Source organism: Takifugu rubripes, chromosome 4 (genome assembly GCF_901000725.2).
Source record: "Takifugu rubripes chromosome 4, fTakRub1.2, whole genome shotgun sequence".
NCBI lineage: Eukaryota > Metazoa > Chordata > Actinopteri > Tetraodontiformes > Tetraodontidae > Takifugu > Takifugu rubripes.
The window spans coordinates 6,740,342-6,760,122 of NC_042288.1; the positions used below are offsets into that span (position 1 = coordinate 6,740,342).

The 19,781-nt window shown below is 42.0% G+C and overlaps 1 protein-coding gene across 2 annotated transcripts in view; it reads left to right on the forward strand.

Moving 5' to 3' along the window:
- The window catches only part of slc8a1b (solute carrier family 8 member 1b), a 72,135-nt gene that overhangs the window by 37,186 nt on the left and 15,168 nt on the right, over positions 1-19,781 (forward strand). Inside the window, exons 5-6 of one of the 2 annotated variants that reach the window (XM_029834836.1) lie at positions 13,029-13,132; positions 19,260-19,405. In XM_029834836.1, coding sequence (XP_029690696.1) covers positions 13,029-13,132; positions 19,260-19,405 — 250 coding nt within the window. Of the gene's footprint in view, positions 1-13,028; positions 13,133-13,415; positions 13,526-19,259; positions 19,406-19,781 lie in introns of both variants that reach the window. The other variant, XM_011603106.2, reaches the window with a different exon arrangement.

Genomic DNA, 19,781 nt, shown 5'->3' on the forward strand with positions numbered 1-19,781 from the left:
TTGAAGGGTGCCTCAGTGGCCACTGCTGGCTCTGCAGACTCGGTCCCTGCGGCCGGAGCTGCTGCCGACCACAGATGTGATTTTTGTAATGAAACCTCTGGTGTGTGTAGATCCAGACACACAGGTCCATTACTCTGCTCCAAAATCTGCTCATGTTTCCCCTCTGAAACCTCAGCAGTTCTATTCTAAGAGGCCTGATGCCACTGATGCCTCTGTGCCCGGAAAACAATGATAGTGTGTGAGTCTGCACTGTGGCCTTTTTTTATGTGTCTGTGTGTGTCTGTCTGGGTAGAGAGCATTGTAGTTGTTGCCTCTGGTTTGGAACCTTGCATGTGTAACCATAATGTTTTATCTACGGTCTTTGAAGGTGTAAAATGTAAGAAAAAAAACTTGTAAAGATGTGAATAGATAATGAAGAGTGCATGCACATGGAGCATAGACACACAGGTGCAGTTTTATGTACAGAAACGTGAAAAAGTTTTTCTCCTTTTTGATTTAATCCTATCTGGACACACACGAACGTTTCCGACTGTGATACAGGTATTGCCCCCTCTGCTGTTAATCAATTAATATTGCAACATAATTAAAAAACAACGTTGGAGTCCATCAACACAACCATTGGACCTAAATCCATCCTTTTGTGGAAGTTTGCTCACAATCACATAAAGGGACTGTATTCCAGTGTCACCATCTTTCATGGTGATCAGGTTTCAGGGTGATTAAGGGTGTAGAAACCCAACCTTTACATCAACATGGTAAAAGTTTAGCAGAGCCTCAATGACATCTACCACTGAAACATCCTGGCTGCCTTTGCTGCATCTTCTCTGTTGAGTTCAATTTCCAGAGCAATTGTGGAATTGCTTATTAAACAAAGCAAACTTTTTGCCAGCAGACGAAGACGTTATGTACACATAACAGAGCCACCTATACTGTGATGGCAGCTGGTTTCCTGCATATGCACAGCATCCTGCTCTAATGCACATGCATATTTCTGTGGCCCAGCTAATATTATCATACCGCAGAGAAAAGTGATAAAATATGTCGTGTTTAACAGGTGTTAAGCTGGAAATGTAAGCTCATATGTGCTTGGCATGATTGCGTAAGACACAGCTCCGGTTATGGTGCAAGACAGTTGGCTCTCGCTGCATGGTAATCTGTCCGGGGATCTGCAACCTGCGTTACAGGTAGGTGTCAGGGTTTGATTGACAGGTGTCCTGCGACATCAGGGGCAAAGAGAGCAGTTTGTCACAACACAGAGCCATCACTGTCACGGAATGATGATGCTGTTATTCTGGAGATGAGACATGCAGAGTGTGTGAGTGGGTGGAAGCTGAAGGTTCGGACGAGACCCATGCTAGCCTGTAGCGAGTCGTCACAGTCTTTTGGTTTCAGAGAATCCTGAAAAAAAAATGCAGGTGTTCAAATTCTACTGCCTGGTGCCCATTTATGCTCACAGAGCATCAGCACTGCATCTGCAGCCTTTTCTGATAATGTTGATTCATGGAAGACAAGATCTTAAAAATCCGAATCCACAATTGATCTTTACTGGGTGAATCCAATTTTGATGTAAATGATGAAGCGAAGCCCAGCCAGCTTCATCAATTCAACGCCAAAGATGGTTCCGGATCAATACAAAAGCTAATCTATTAGTGTTGGCCGCTGCAGGAATGACTTCCTGTCAGGACTGACATTCAGTGAAGAGTCACGCTGGAGCCTCCAGCTGGGATTTACTTTTATTTCTATCGACTGCCTTTTCTTTGAGGGTCTTTCGCTGAGCAGGCAGTTTTAGCGAGAGAATGACGCACACACACGTGTACTGTGGTCCCCTGTGACTACTGAGCAGGTCAGACAGCTTCAATGGCAACACTCAATCAATGTCTCATCGCGCCCGGATGGTCAACTACATAAGAGGAGGAAATGCTGCGAGCAAGTCAAGCAGCATCACCTGGCTGGTTGGACGACGTCTTGTGTGACAGTTTTTATGTATTTTGAGGGTATACGGATCAAGTTAATAGCAGAGATCCTCAGATGATGATCTCACAGTATTATCAGCCAGGGTGAAATAATCTGTGAGGCGAGAGTGGAAAATCAGCGAACCTGATATCCAGTCATTGGAATAAATCCTAATGATGGTGTCACCCATTCGAGTGTCCCCACCTCATTCAGCTGGAGGACCAGCAGACAATCCCAATGAGCTGATTGAGATCTTCATCATTGTTACAGGTTGCGTTTTTATTTCCGTTGCATTGAAAAGCAGCCGCAGCTTCCTGTGCTGCTCAGCAGAGCTGCTGGAGCCTGACCTTCACAGAGCTGCATGTCAGATTAGAGCCTCATACAAGCGAAACCCGCAGCCAAATCCCTTGACCAGGTAAAATAAATCCTTTCACATGGTGTTCGGGACTGATATGTGCCACATGAGTTTCCTTTGCGAGGTTTCTGCCCAACACCGACAGAGCTGCTGTCAAGCGTAGTTAAGCAACTCCCAAACAACTTGTTTCCATTTGAAGCTGGAGTAGCAGAGAGGAGGATTACTGCCGACCTGGTAAACTGTTAAATGTCTTTCCTCAGCCTTCTCCATCTCTTTTTTCCTCTTCCCAGATCAGCATTATCTCAGGCTTTTGGTATTTTGCACGGCTGACTTGCGGGAATCTTAATGATATTTTAATTTAAATCGGCTCAAAGAAAGTCTTTATGATGAGTCCTCAATTATTTTCTTCCTAATGCAGAAGGCTCAGTCACTCTTTTGAAGGACTTCCTTCATGTTGCTCTATTGTAAACGTGTCACTAATGATGACCAATTCCCTGCGTCTGACTAGCTGACCTCCCCCTGACCCCGTTCAGCCAGGGTACTCCTATAGGAACTCTTTAAGCGCACTGTGCTCAGCTCATTTCAGCAAGTTTTCTTTTAATCTCACTATCTCACTCTTGTTACAAGGCTCTTTCTCTCTCTCTCTCTCTCTCTCTTTCTCTCTCTCTCTCAGACAGAATTGATAGTTATTGTTTCTTGCAGGGGAACACCAAGCGCATCACGGCCCTTCTGTCTCAACTCTGCTCCTATCCTCCTTCCTGTCCTTATCTGATTACCTGTTCTTCTCTTACATAAATGTGTTTGTAGGAATGGTGGCGCGTGCTTAAGAGTTCTGTTTTATCTGCGCGATAAGAATTTGTCAGTGTGTCTACTTAATGTGCAGAAAGCCCAAACAAAAGCTCCTTTACCATTTTTAGACCCAGACTCTCTATTGTTTAGAGTGTAGCCAGGTCTGTTTCATGTCTTCATGTGGGCATTAGTGTGTATTTTTTTGTGAGTGCACGGGAGCGGCTCAGGTTTAGGGAGAGATTTCACTTTATCTGACAACATCAAAGAGCTGCAAACATTTAGACTATATTTCTGCGTCACACGCAACAAGTCCCTGACCCCGGGACTGTCTGTTCCATGTTACTGGCAGCAGTGGAAGAGATGGAACTCCAGATAATGGGCTGCAAGGATGAGTTCCACATAAAAGGAACTTCAGTTAATTTTAGCATAACATAGCATGTGACAAAGGCCACATAACTGAGCAGGAACAAACTGTTATATCAGATAAGAAGAAGGTCGCTCTGCCTCCCACAGTCCACATGCATGTTCTCTTTCAATGCAAAAGGTTAAACATGTGAAAGTGCATCAATCAGGAGACTTAACGGTGTTGACAGTCGGAGCCATATGAATGTGTGTTAGCTAGCTGCACTACATGCAGCTGAAAAGATGCCAAAGCGAATACAAGGAGAAGTGTTTATTTATCTTCTCCCTACTGTCCAGCGTGGCCCCGAAGCCTGTGTGGCCCCGCCGACAACTGTATACATTTGTGGAACAGCTTACACAACCATGTATGGAGAGAGTTCACTGGGTCATTGGTAAACATATTGGCTATATATGGCTAGTAAGTGAATGAGCCGTGCAGTCATTTTCAATAAATACTGAAGTGCAAAGATTTTAAAATGAATTCTCAGCAGCAAATCCGCCTTGTTTAAACAGCAAACTGCCTTGTCCAGACTCTTAAAGTCAACCAACTGGTTTGGACATGAGTGTGAAGATAAATTCAATTTACAGGTTTCAAGAAGTCAGGCCTGTGTGGCTTTAATGCTGGATCGGTAACAAATCCAGCACCCCGTGAATCTTTGTTAATTAAATATTGATACGCTTACTGGTCCATTCGCCCCAACTGTACTTAACCAGGAAGGATTTCCAATTGAGATTTGAAAGGGCTTTAAAATGGAGACTGAGCTGACAGTTTCATTGATGAAAGGAAAATACAGAGCATTTACCAGGTATTCCCACTTTCATTTATGTTAGTACATTACACGAATGCCTTACAAACATCACAAATCTGTGTCTGTGTTTGAAGTTCAGTTGGAAGCGTGACGAAGATGTTCTGCCTTTGGTCTAATGGGTGTTTCTGGTGTATTCTACCCTCTTCTGCTGCTCTTTGAGGTTCCAGTCACATAAGCAACTCTGACAGCCGAATAATAGAGCAGCCTTTAAAACATGTTGGAGACCGTGCCATGCTGGCCACATGTTGCCGTGGCAACAGTCCAGCCTCTTCTTTCTTGTCATTCCAACAACATTCAAAGAAAACTGGCAGCAGTTAGCATAAGATGAAAGATAAAAAAAGCAACCTTTCAGTCATATCTGTCAAGAGGGATGTAAAGAACAGAAGATGTTTGTCATGGCAACAGGTAAAAGATTTAGTTTGGTGTTGTACTGTACAGTAAACTGCTACCAAAGAACTGTCTTGGATTGTGCCAGAAATAAACTAAAGATACTTACTGTCACTAAAAGTGTTAAAAGGTAGGAAAAGAGACAGTGCATAGCTAGAATAATGTACAGCAAGAGGAGGAAGAGGAGGGCAGAGAATGAAAAATGAACTGGGAGTGTGAAGAAAATGTCATCAAAAGGTGAGAGAAAAGTGCTCCAAGAGCTTTTTCCTCTCTTTGAATTGTAGGAAAAGAATTGCAAAGAGCAAGCAGACGACAGAGTGACGGTGACTAAGCACCGACCCAGGTTTGCTTTTACCCGTGTCTTCATATGCCTCAACGCTGGTGACCAGCAATAACTCCCCGGTTTTTCCTACGGAATGGCGTCTAATTGTTTTTCACAGCAAAAAACAAAAATCAGTCAGTCTATCTAAATGTCAATGATGCAACACTAATAGGTGGAAAATCAAGTGTTTTTATACCCTTAAACCACCTTCAGCTAAATGTAATGCATTTTCCAGTGCAGGGAATGTATTTGTCATGACATATATCCCAGTAATCTGTTACCTGGCTGGACTGTAACAGCCCCAGCAGCCTCGCACACACTTACAGCGCATGAAGGGGCTGATTGAGAGTCTAATCAAAGGGTGAGAGGTGGGGAAAGGAAGAAAACCAGCAAACACACACCAGCAGGTGCATTCACACATCAAACACTGAACAATCACACTGGGGAAGACAAAATGGTTGAAAGTAAACGAGTTTCTCTGAAAGGCGCCGACGCAGCAATCAAAAGTCTGTATCTAGAAAAGTGCAAATTTAGAGGGAGCAAAAGAAGAGGAGAAGGATTTAGCCACCTGCTTAGAAACCACTGGATTTCCCTTTCAGCCCTGATTTAGAAACCTGGGAAGGTTTGGGAGGCATTGAACCATCACTGAGTTAAAAATGTGAAAAAAAATATTGTCACCATATTTCTATGATAGACCAGACGACCTTTGAATAATATGTGAATGAGGCTGCGTGTCTCCAGATTTTGGTGGTTCGTTGTTAATCCTGCAGCATTTGACCTGGATAACCAACATTGTTTGGCAGAAACCTTAATTTAGGCTTGAAGGTGAATGGATCAGATTGCAGAGGTCAAAGGTCAATGTCAGCTCATAGCATGGGGAGTAAAACAGTTTATTGGGGTCCCATGAGAAGCATCCTAAAGCCCAAGAGCTTTTCTTCCTGCTCTTTCACTGTCCAACAGTAACTCTCCTTGACTTCTGGGAAGAGTTAGTCACAGCTGTTGACACGTGAGATGGATGCATCATTTTATGAGACCTGAGTTTGAGTCATGCATGACCCTCAGAGTAGCAGACAGACAGATGGACAGTTGGATGTCAGGACACTGCTGGTTTCTGAAGTACTGCAGAGATTTGTTGAAAAACCAGCATGGAAAACCTCCCTGGGAAAATCTATCTTAAGACAATTAATCCTTCGTTCGTCAGGCTCTGTTTGAAAAAGAAGATGATTTTTTTCTTTTTCTTCTTCTTTTGACATATGAGGGTTGCAGTAATTCCCAATTTCTCCAGCAGCAGAAACATGTAATCATGTTAGTCACATCTCAATGTACTGCCTACAGATGGTTTTAAGTGCTGATTTGGAATTTGATGATTTGATCATAATGGTGTGTGTGTGTGTCTGTGTGTGTGTGTGTGTGTGTGTGGGTGTGTGTCTGTGTGTGTGTGTGTGTGTGTGTGTGTGCCATATTAGAGTTAAGCTGACAGTAAAGGAACAAAAAATGTCAATGCAAAATCCAGCATTATGGTTTAATAAAGATTATGTTAATAGACAATAAGACTGAAAAGGCAGCATATGAAATGTAAATGTGTCTTTCCTCAGCAGGAAGTTGGCATCCATAAAAATATGTATATAAATGTATGCGGGGGATATGACTCAGTTGGTGGAAGTGCTTTGATTTTCACACTTGTGGATATTTGCATCTCCAGTCCTCCTGACCGAGCATCGCCCTCCATCACGGCTGATCCCATTGTGGAGCTTAGAGCCCATAAACAGCCTGGAAATGATGGAGCGCTGCAGCCGGATCAGCAGCAATGGCTGATTAACATTCACATCCCCCCTCTGAAACCCTTTGATGCCTATCTTTGTTTCTCGCACATTGGCACTCTCATGGTATTCATTTCTGCCGGAAAAACCTGATCTGTGTCTAAATATTTGCTGAGAACTGTAACCTTTAGTCTCTGTGTGTCCTGCTCTCCTCAAGTTTTCCTGTTACAATTTGGATGGATAAATATAACTTTTATTTTCATATTGGGTGGACTGTGATTGTATTTACATGTGATGTGGGAAACTCTAAGACCCCAAATGGAAACAATTTCCTCGTTAAAGCGCCACAGAATATCTGCAGGAGTCGTCATCACTTTGTGAGGAAGGCAGGCAGGAATGCAAGGACACATGACGCTGGTGGTTTTGGAAAGTCTCCTCAAGTCAGAATTTTTTTTAAAAAAGCACACACACACACACACACACACACGCACACACACACACACAAACCTGTGGGAACATCTGTCCCAGATCTATGTTTTGACTGTGATTTTTTGAGTTTGTGTTTAATTTGTCAGCGCCATTGTATCAGCTGTCCAACTGGGCCATCTCACCATTAATCCTGACTGGAATAATTAGAAACACTAATGATGAATCTGCATGGCAACCCGACAGGGAGCCCTTTTACAGGGACAAGCAGGCGTTTTGAAAGATCTCTAAATTGCAATTTATTCTGGGGTTCTCTTTTTGAAGACCAACAAAGCAGGTAAAATACAGGCGCGGACGATATAAATATTCATCTTTGGAGCAAATTATTGTGCAGATTTTTTGTCCTTTCAGCACCCAAGCTTATAAAAGTGTTTTGGTTGTTATGGTAACCGACTTTAAGCAAGGTCACTTGCTCAGGGAGCTTTTTTCACCAACTGCATGTGCGAGCTTCAGGCAGCCAAAAAAGGATGTCACTTAAGAAACAGTTCTGGGAAGTTGCTACAAGTTAATTTGGTTTTCTGGACCTGATTTACAAGCTACTCCAAGATGTTTCCTGTGGCTGTGTGTTTACAGTTTGTGCACAGGCATAAGTGTGTGAGGGACTCCCCTGGATTTTCCAATCTCCTTATTAGGTTAACAAGATAAACGCAGACAGGAGCGAGGGAGAGCAAATGGGAGGGAGGTCGGGATGGAGAGGACGGGGGAAACTCCCTGCAGGGATTGAACTCTACTGAGATCCAACAGGAGGGTCTGACACACTCCCACATACACACACCTGTGCTTTAGATATGTCTTCAAAATCAATGACCTTTAGTATAAATATTATTTTTACATCCCTGTTTGGATTTAAGCAAGAAACTGAAGTGAAGGAGGAGAAAGAAAGGCAACCTGATGAGTTCAACGGTATTTCACATTGATGCTGTGGTTGCATATGCAATAATATAAAGATGTTGCAGGTTAAACAGATTAGTTGTCTGTTCTCCTCCAGCAGCCCCTGATTTTCAGTTATATAGTCTTATACTCAGATGTGAACCATTTAGAGAGTCATTTTCATCCTTTTGACTGTGGAAGGGCTAAGCCCCCCTGTCGCAGGTGCACACGCGTGTGTGTGTGTGTGTGTGTTAACCTTTTTTCAGTGTTTCCATTAGCTTCTGAGCACTGAGGATTATGTTTGTCATTGAGCAGACTGGAGCTTATTAGACGAGGTCTGGCTGAGGGAGAACACACAATCCATTGTTGCGATGTCCTATAGTGGCCAGCATCATTATCAACTTTGTTCTCGAGAAACTAACAAATACAGCACACACATACACATGCATACATTTAATGTGTGGTCTGTGGCCCCTAGTGCACCAGGCTTTGAACTAGGACTCAGGAGTAGTTTTGTAATTGGTCATTGCTTCCCCACATTCATTTACAATGGCATCAGGAGACTCTGACTGCTGTCATCGCACAGATCAAGCTACTTCCTGTACAAGTTTGTCATTTCCCCTTTTTAGGTGCCATCTTTTATCAAAGGCGCAGTCATGTGATTCAGAGAGCAATGCAGCTGTACATCACTGCAGTACACTCATCAATGGGAGCATCAGTACACCATCAGATGTCACAGATAATGCAGAGACTGTATTTTTAGAAGGTTCAGCATACAAAGAAAGCTTCAATGTCCTTCATTCATGGGTTTTTCTGTTACTTCACTATAAAACTGGAAATTAAAAGAAAACTCAGCGAGAGTTGCTACAGGAGGATCTATGTCCTGTATTTTTTTATTGTCACATTAAGTGGAGCCGCCTCACAAAGACATTTTGGTTTCCTGTACATTGAACTACCAGCACACAGTGTTACACACTGCACACACACACACAACACACACACCTTCAAATCTGTACACACAGACCAGACACACACCAGCACATCTCATTTATTTTGTTTAGTCTGCTAATGACATCCACCCACCAGCATCTGTTGCTATCTGTTCCACACAAACAATCACTTCGCAGCCTTAAAGGCCAGCACACACACACACACACACACACACACACACAGGCTGAGGGGCAGCATTTTCCCCTCAAACCTTAAAATAAAGCGGTGGTTCCCAAACTCAGATTTTCCGATCCAAATACGTCGCCGAGGGGAGGGGAGTGACTGTCCAGTGCCGTCGGTGCCTGTCGTGTTTTACGGCTTCCTGTCTGTTTGAGAAAGGGGAAAGTGCTTTGTTGGTGTTAAATATTCGCCATGGTGTTTACAGATGTTTACAGGATACAACACACAATCAACCTTACTCTCTTAGTGAGTTTGTAGAGTCAGTGTGAACGGACACATCACGTCGCTGAACTCCCACAGCTATAAAAGCCTCTTTTTTCCCAAACAAATGCAGATTGTTTGTCGGCGTGATTGTTTTGAAAACAGAAACAAGAAAGAGATAGAGAGAGAGACCCGAGTGTACAATTACGAAATAATGTAGCCGGGATTCTGTCACAGATATGTGGCCCCCAGAGGGCATTGTACCCATTTCTGATTTCACACAGCAGAAAATCTTTTGCCACGTTCGCGTGAGGGTGGTGAAGAATGTGAGTGTGCTACATTTGTGAACACTGTCATGTAAGTGTGATAACACCTCTGTGGAAGCGGCTGCTTTTTCCATCCTTCTAAGGACCAGTATGTCTTATGCCTTATGTGTAAGGGTGTGTTCAGGTCTAAGAAGAGTAATGGAATAATTTCAAGTGTTGACACAAGAACAGAAAACACAAGTGTGTATGTGTGTATTCTTTAATAAAGTTTGAACTCATCCTGAAGCCCACATGGTGGTACAAACAGTAGTATCCCCACTGCCTTTACTGTATATCTTTAGATTACTCTCAGATTGAATGCAGACGCAGGGAGACACTACAGACAAACAACATGACTACTGTTTAATGTCAGTGTTGCTTTGTTTCTCACACAGTTTGTGTGCATACAGCATGTGGTCTCTGTCAAACACACACACACACTCACACACACACACACACACACACACACACACATACATATATAGACATTCATTTGTCTGGAAACAATCTTCTCCGCCCCTGTTGGTTACCCAAACACAAGGTTGCTATGCGAACGGGACGGCGTTGTACAGCCAGCGTGTTTGTCATGAGGATGGAAGGCGCACGTATGTGTCTGCGTGTTCACAGATTGCAAGTCTGAAACATGACAGTGGAAGCAGGAAGGGGCAGGTGGAGATGACGTGTCTACTTTGTAGGGACAGTGTGCGTGCGTGCGTGCGTGCGTGCGTGTGTTGTCATCTATGCAGTTTGCCAGCTTCAAGTGTCACCATTTCCAAACAGAGTGCCTTGTCGTCATCATAGATCTTTGGAGCGTTAAATCTTCTCGTTCCATCCGTGGTCAGAGTTAATGTTTCCGTAAAAATAAATCTGATAGAACATTTTTGGAACCTGGTTTTGGAGAGGCATTAGAAAAAAAATAGGTTAGAAGTCTGGAGCTAGACATAATAAATTCTGTTTTTCCAGGGGGAGCCCGGCTCCAAATCCTATTCCTGTGGGACTATTCATGAGGTCATCTGTGTTCTTTAAATCTGCCATCTGTGAAAATCTGTGATGAAATTAGTTCAAGAAAATCTCTTCATGTGAAAAATTTGCACCCATGTTCCAATTTGACCCGCAGGTGTGGCTGCGTTGACGCTACCTTTGCGTTTTATTAATGAGGCTGCTGTGGAATGAACTCTAATACAGATGCAGGGCCGACATGAATCAGTGCGTGCCACTGCTTTGGAATGACACCCATTTGGCGAAGGAGCCATTCCATGGCACATTTTACTGGATAGAATCATGCGTACAACACCAATGGGTAGCATGTTCCCCACCGACCACGAGCAGACTGACTATCGCAAGTCGTAGTAGTGGCACTAATCTTCCTTCCAGGGTTCATTTAGACCCTTTATTGTTTCTTGGGCATCATCACCAGCTAAGGTTTGTGCAGTGTGCACGCATGTGTGTGAGTAATGACTGACAGTTTTCTGTTTCTCATCTGCCATGCCAGAAGGTGAAAACAGCTTTCCATCTACTGTTACAGTGCATGCATAAATGCAATAATCCCCAGTGTAGTGAGTTAACCCATTAATAGGCTGTAAGTGCAAATTTAATTTATATTGATTTATCTATTGTTCTACCTAAGTGTGTTTTTTGTACTTAACTTGTATATCTCTATTTTAGATGGTGGTTAATGACTCATGCTTAATGAATTCGTTTTGAGAACTATTATAGTCAAATTTGATATCATATTCCTAGAGCTTGAGGACAACAGGCTAATTCAGTTTAAAAGCTTAACTTTCCCCCAACTGCATTTGGTCGATTTGGTTGGTTCTAATAAAACAGATGGATTATTTTATTTTATTTTTTTACACAATGCCTGCACACCCACACTCGGGCACAAACTGTCCAAATGACTGAGCGTTTTGGTCAGTTATAATAGACGCAGTGAGCAGTTTGTCTTTTGAGGACATCATTGGTTCCTCGCTGTCGACTGGCGGTTGAGACAGTTGTTTACAGCTGTGCAGTAAACGACCACTGAAGAAGGAGATGTGATCTGTTTATGACCCAAACATCAATTCATCCTGGTCATTGGTTGCGAGTTTGCTGGCTGGATTTTGCCAACAATGACGAGCAGATGAATTTCATTATGTTGGGATGGTGAACGGGCTTTGGATTCATGCATAAGGACACATCCAGCAATTGTAATGGAATTAGCTTTGGGGGTGCTTTTCTGAAATTTTATGTCCACGTTGGTTTCTCCTTTCCTCTGGTAGATGAAGCCAATGCCGGAGAAGATTAGTGTGCTTGACTTTGCTGCGTCCTGTTAGGGTTTATTGAAGGTGTGTGTTCCAGCAGCAGGCTTACTGTGTCTCCTCCTTTAAAGATCATCCTTCCTCTTTATTGTTTTCATGCTTTTTCTATTCCCATTGCACATCATCCTTGATGGTTATTATTCCAATATTGAAGACTTGAAGACTACAATAAATCAATGAAATTTTAAAAGTTAGTTCACATTATATTTACCCAAGACACACATATATATATATATATATATATATATATATTATATATTATTCTGCACTTTTTTAAGTAGTTAATCTTCTGCACTGCACAGGTCTAATGATTTGTTTTATAATGAATTTACACTCATATCGCCACCAATCCAGTTGTTTGAAATACAAAGCAAGATTTTCAGGGCTCATTTAATTTAGGATAGAGCACCATCTTAAAAATGGGAGGTTTTGAATGCAGGTTTGAAGGAGAGGCTCCTCATCTTCTCCCAGATGCTACAGTCTGCAAACTCGAATCCAAAGCATCAGTGGCGCATTGTGAACACAATGCTCCCTGTTGAACACAATGCTCCCTGTTGGTGCTGTTGTGCATAAACTGCAGGTTGTCTGCATTCAGAACACTCATGCTCGCTCTCCACCTAATTCAGCCGCTGATGTGTTAATTAATTATAATTAAATTAATGCAAAATTACTTCTGTTTCTGCTATGCAAACAAAATCTTAAACCTGTGCTGTGCTGTTTCAGAAAAGAGATACTGTAAAACAGGATCTGTCAGGATCACACGATATTTAGAGATTTAGTCCCTTATGGGAATCCTGGATGCTGCTTGGCTGTATTTCCTCTTAGATTTCCTGTTTCCAACCTGTCTTTTTCTTTACTGTTTCTGCCCTCCTCCCTTTTTCCTCCCTGTTTCTGCTTTGGTACTCCTCCTCCTCTTCCTCAGCAAAACCATCAAGGTGAAAATAATCGACGATGAAGAGTATGAGAAGAACAAAGCCTTCTACATAGAGATCGGAGAGCCTCACCTGGTGGAGAGCAACAACAAAGGTCAGAAAGCTGCTGGTCGTCACGACACTGTGACAGAACTGACACTGAGGCTGCATGTTTACAGAGAATCTACCTGGAGGACATTTTCATGTCTTTCAACGATTCCTCCCGATGCCTCTGGCAGCAGGTCGTGGTCCATCTCATCCCACCACAACCACCACTCCCGTTTGTGTGTGTGCGCGTGTGCATGCGTGTGTGTGTGTGATTTCATACCTTGCCCTGTTGCTTGTTGACCATGCATGTATTCATCTCCTCTATGTGTGTACGTGTGTGTCTGATACAGGAAGACCATAACCATTAGGATCTTAGACCGGGAGGAGTACAATAAGCAGTCCTCCTTCTACCTTCTACTTGACAGCCCCCAGTGGAGACGCAGCAGGAAGGAACAGACAGGTGTGAAAACCAGTCGGCACCCAGAATCCCAAATCAACAGGCCAACAGAACTTTCTTTAAATTTGATCATATAATCATTCTCAAATTATGATCTACAAAAGGAAATATTCTAATATGAAATACTAAATCACTGTCATCAAAGCACCAACATAAAGGAAGAGCTATTTACTTGCTCTTCTCCAGTAGTGTACAGCAATGTTGCTTATCTCTAAAAAAGGAGACAGTGAAATGAGACAGTGCAGGTGAGGGAGCCACTTTAGTGTTTATTTTTATTTTATGCTAATCTGATGGGCTAGACAAGAGTAAACTGAGGCTGCCAAAGGAAAGAACACTTTACAACTGGCAACAAAGCAAGAAAACTGAAATGAAATCAGGAAAGCAGCTGCTCTTATATCATAACTCAAGTGACAAAATACAGAGCTGCTCCCCAATCGCTCTTGTTTGTACAGGCCTGTTGATGGGGGACTCGGGTTCAACAAGCACTGGAGTGATTCTGCTGCTCCCTTCTGCACTTCTGATTCCTTTTTTGTACTTTTCTGTACAGAAAACTCAGTGGGAATCTTTCATTTTACCTTCTTCCCCTCTTCTTTCTGACCTGAGTGAAATATTCCTCCGATATAATGTATTTACTTGTAGGTACATATAAAAAATGTAGCATTAGAGTCCTGTTTTTGTGATGGTGTCTTAAGTTTCAGTGCCTTCAATGTGAGGTCTACCTGCAACTGTTGTGCTGTAGGTGTCATGGTGTGCTGAGGTGTTTTCACATTTCCACCCTGTTACAACCCCTGGAGGGTTCAGAAATCAATAACTTCCTGCAACACTGAATAGAAAATCAAACTGTGCTTTATACAAGCTATTTTACAGGCTTCCTCAACTGTATTTAATATAAAACCTAAAGTCTAAATAATTAGACACCTTCCAAAAGTAATAACTTGTAATATTTGATATTGGACTTTTTATTTCATTTTATTTCACCTTTATGTTAATTTAAGCTAAAATAATTGTGAGCCAAGCACACAACAGTGTCTTTTAATGCCTTAAAAAAACACTTTACACAAACACACACACACACACACACACGCACACACACACACATATACACACACACACACACACACACACACACACAGCTATGCTACCAGTGTGTTTACCAGGGATCAGCAGTGTTTATAGTGATGAGGGGATCAAAGTAGAGGGCTCACATTATCACAGTCAGGAGATCAAACTCACCTCCGGGAAACACAGATGAAGACACACACACACACACACACACACTAGCAGCGGATTTGCTTGTTTTATAAACTGAGGCTTTGTTTCTCTGTTAAAATAGTTCTGCATAAATATGTTGTTTTTGTCTGATGCAGTATCGCTGTAAATGTTTATTTGCCAATGTGCTCTGTCCATTAGAATTAATTATAGGCTGGTTCCAGTTTATGTTTTTAAAGTGTGCAGTTGTTGTTATTTAAGATCTGCAGCTATTCTAGTTATCATCTAAGTGTTGATCATTTTCAGTGTGGATTTAGTGGATTTTTTCTGTGAACATCTGACTGTAAGAGTGGGACTTGAGGGTTCTCTATGAGAGTGTGATATGAGCTGGACTGAAAGCAGAGGAGCTCTGGGGCAGTGGGAGGCAGAAGATAGTCCGCTGCTGCCCGTGAAGCTGCGACGGGTGGCAGCCAAAGCAGAGTGAGGGGGGAACAGTGCTGGAAGGGAACAGAAAGAAAAAAACAACAGCTGAAAACACACACACCCTGCAGAGGGAAATGACCCCATGTCTGATTAAACTAACACCCAGTATCAATCACAGGCAGTATTTAAACATGCTGTAGTATAACATAAACTGCATCAGGTGGCCACACATGTATCTCTAACAACAACAACAACCTTTTCTTTTCATCTGCTCTGTGTTTGGATATCCATGACAAGAAGAGAATCATTTGGATGGATGGATGGATGGATGGATGGATGGATGGATGGATGGATGGATTTTAGAGATGTGAGACTGTGCATGTTGAATAATGTCTCATCAGAGGGTAATTTTTAATAATTGATGATCATGTATACATTATTAATCAATATAAATACAGTGTATGTTTCCAATTTGAATGAGTGTTCATTCACTCATCAGTTAGTACAAACTATAAAACATAATACATTGATTTATGGGCATGATTATTACAATAATGTGCTACTGTAAGTACCATCAGCACGCTTTAAGGATAAATGCATTTATTTTTATCAGTTAACATGATTATTTATAGGCACAGCCACTGAAAAGGAAACCCCATTGAAAGTGGTCCGATAGTCATCCCTTAATTGGAAAAGAAGCTTATTGTCTATGATGAGGGCTTCGCATTCACTATAGAATGCTGATTTTTGACCCAGGTCATCTTTGTCCACCATTTGGAAAAACTGGGCAGATTTTTAGTGACCTGTCTTGTTGAGGTCATGGCAGACTGTTGCGTTCTTGTTTTTTGTACTTGACACATTGTTGATGTGGACTTTAGCGGCACCTAACATATCTGTGCGTACAGATATTTCAAACGTAGAGGATGTTCTTATCGCACTGGAGGACCAACGTCTCAGAAAAGTGTAATGTAGGCATACTTTGAAGGTTACTCCCTGGTGATATTTGTAGAAGCCGCACCCTCAACATTCATTTCCAGCTCATCTTCCCTTATTTCAGCACATCCTTGTGTCTCTGACCCTCTTCGTGGTCATGGCTGATGAGCTTGAATCAATAAAGACTTGATGTGTGTGCAGATGCACAGATGTGAGGAAAGCGTGAGATGTTAGACCTGGCCATTCTACCCATTTTAAAAAAAAAGTGGGAAAAACCAATGCATGAATGTTCCCTGAAAATGTGTTTTATTCCAGCGCTGTCATCCTGATGCTCTCCTCTGATGTCTTAATCTAGTAATTTCACCATCCATCTCCTTCTCCTGCCAATCCCCTAAACCGTATTGTCTGTTTTCGAAAATTAAACTCATTCTGTCCCTTTCTCATACTTGACTGGATAAAATGTTCACTTGTCTCCTCCTAATGGGACTCTCACAGTGTGTGACAGCTATTCTTTGTCCCCCTCCTTTTGCACGCTGCATCAGCCGTACTGTAAGACATGTCCTCTCCTGTCTCCCCCGACTCTTTCCTTCCAGCTGCTCATCACCTTTTTGACACAGTACAGAAATCTCTCCCCTCTGCTCTTCCCCTCGTCTATATGTGCCGCCTCTTCTCTTACATACTTTTTTCTGCTCCTTCATGTCTCCCTTTCCCTCACACGATGGAACTCGCATCTATCATAGATGACAGTGAGTAAAAAATCCCCCCCCCCTTTACTGTTCTTATTTCCTTTAAGATCCCATCGTTTATCCCCTGCATGCCAATTTCAGTCACTTCATGAGGCCAGGGACTCAGCTAAGCTATGACAGGGTGTGAAATCCTCACATGCTACTCAAACTCTAGCCACATATAGCCACATATATCCAGACTGAAACTCACGTTTCATACCAGCATTCTAATGTCACACTGTTAAAATACATTTCACATAACTTTTTTTAGATCAAGACTTTAAATGTCTATAGTTTCTTGACAAAGTCAAATGGTCAAGCTTCACAGATGGGGCAATCTTTGAAAGTAATCTGGAGTTTAGTGTCTTGCTCAAGGACACTAGAACATATAGGTCAGGGGACAAATCACTGACTTTCTGACCTCTGGCAACTCTCCCACCTGAGCCACAGCCACCCATCATCTCTGACCCAAACATCAACTATAAATAAAGATAAATGGCCCAAATGTGTGCACAGAGGTGTGTAATCATCTACTGGGGGCTGTCCCCACCTTCCCATTTTAAACCAAACCAATTGCATCAAACCAGGACTGCAGTGAAACAACTGGGTGTCGGCGACGTGCTACTCCTGAATTTTAAATAGAGCTAATAGAAATGCGAAATGAATACAAAATAATAGAGCTCTAAAAGAGTAAGAATTCTGGAGAGGGGTCTGAAGATAACATTAAGTATCAAACGATCAATTTAAAGATTCAACATACGTAGAATAAAATGCACGCATGTGCTAAAATGGAGTAAAGAAATCCAATTACCCAGTTGGGTGAAAATAATGAATTGTTCTTATTCAAAGGAATGAATTTGAACGGCTTTAATGATCCATTAATGCTAATTTCACATTCAATAGTTTTACTGTCTAAGTGCCATAACTGCAAAGCATTTTCTTTGACAGTAGGAGGAGAAAAATTCTAAATGATCAACGGTCCAATCTGCAGCTCTGACAGGAAGCCAGCTTTTGCCATGCAATATGCAACCTCTGTCAGGAGGGAAGGGCTGCCCGGTCATCTACATCCCACATGAGGATTGCTAATTGAATCTATTTAATCACCATTTCGGGGTTTCAACACTGTGCATGTGTGTTTGTGCTTGTATTTGAGGAACTAAGGTTATTACGGTAATTACAATTTATGTTTAGCAAACCAAACATGGGCAAATGAACACCTGTAATCGAGCACTTGTGGGCTTCACTGCCACAGGTGCAAATAATAACCGCCAAATCTGGAGGTGAACACTCCAGATGTGCATAAAAAAACATCTCAGGATGTGCCTCTCAGTGACGATGAAGTGAAAATGATCCTGACAGAAGTTCCATGCGTCCGTGTGTGAGCTATAAGCTCAGTGCTGTAAGTCAAGTGAGGGGAACCAATGCTCGATGGCCTAATGCACAACCACAATGCAGTGCAATATAATGGATGGCAGGAGCGTTGATAAGCATTCCCCTGTGGAGAATTCGACCGTAGCAGCTCTCTGTTCTTCCCTATGTTCCCACTCTCTTTGTTTCCACCCCACGTTCCCCTCAAGGACTCTCAAATGTCACACATGATGAAGGAAAATGAGAATGGGAAAACTTCTTTCACTGGAAAACACAGCAAAATATATATGTATTACAGTTCCTTTCATCATCTTTTCATTTAATACCAACACCATGTGGTAGTTCATGAAGTAATTACTCATTTAATTGAGTCATGTTTTAAAAAGCTGCCAGGATGTGTCACGTCAACTGTACCCTTCCCATTTTCTGGTTGAATTTTACTGTATATTTGACCTTTAACCTGTCAGCCAATGACTGGAATCAACAACAAAGTGTGTATATTAATAAATATGAACATGTGATTATGTACAGGATATAAGACGTGATTTATCTTAACCTTTTTCTTGTAGGACAATATTTGTAAACGTGTAAGTTCATCTGTTAGTGTGTTTTGATGACAGTGGGACCTGTGCAGCCTCTCAAGTAGCAACACTGCTAACATCACGGGGGTTAATAAATCACAGCAGATTCATTAAGAGTAAAGGATCAAATGATTTGGAAAGAGTCTGAACAGAGGGCTGCTGCTGATGCAGCAGATGGTTTGATGATTTAAAAACATCACGTTTATTCATGAAGCCAAAATAAGAACATCTGCTTGTCTGAAGCTTCACACATTTACCAGCAAGACTACAAAAGATACTTTATAGACAAAAACATCAGTGGTTTAAGCAGAAGCTGCCCTCTGTTGTTATTTGTATCATTAAAAATATAGATGAACACAGGCAACACTGCTGTCAATCCTTTGCATGGGCTTGTGTCTGGTCTGGACTTCATACTTTCTTTCCATTTCCAGCACTTTAATTTTTTTTTTAATACTTCTGATTATAATAATAATCTTATTTTACTGTTTTAACCTTTAGATGAAAACAAGAAGCAAGAAGATGATGAACAAGAGCCATTGGCAGGGAAAGATGAGGAGGAGCGGCGCATCGCCGAAATGGGCCGTCCCATGCTGGGAGACCACGTCAAACTGGAGGTCATCATAGAAGAATCATATGAGTTCAAGGTAAGGCCGGACTATATGTTGGTGGGGGGTGTTATTCTGTAGTTCTGAATACATATATTCTCCATTTTGTCTCATATAAACACAATAAATCCACAGCAACAGTGAAGGGAGTATCTGTCTCTAGATACTGCTCCATACTTTTAGTTGTATATTTTACTGGTGCTGTGAAAAACATGCAAATACTAACCCACAAATCTGGTGCATATGGGATTTAATTGCGGAATCATTATGTACACCATCGTTGTCCCACCCCCACACAGGCGCTTAAGACAAGCCTGGATGTAATCACCATCCATGCTGCATTTTTATACGTGCACTGTGGGTTCTTGTGAACAGTCTCTGCTGCTCCTCCACCTACATGCTCACTCAGACCCTT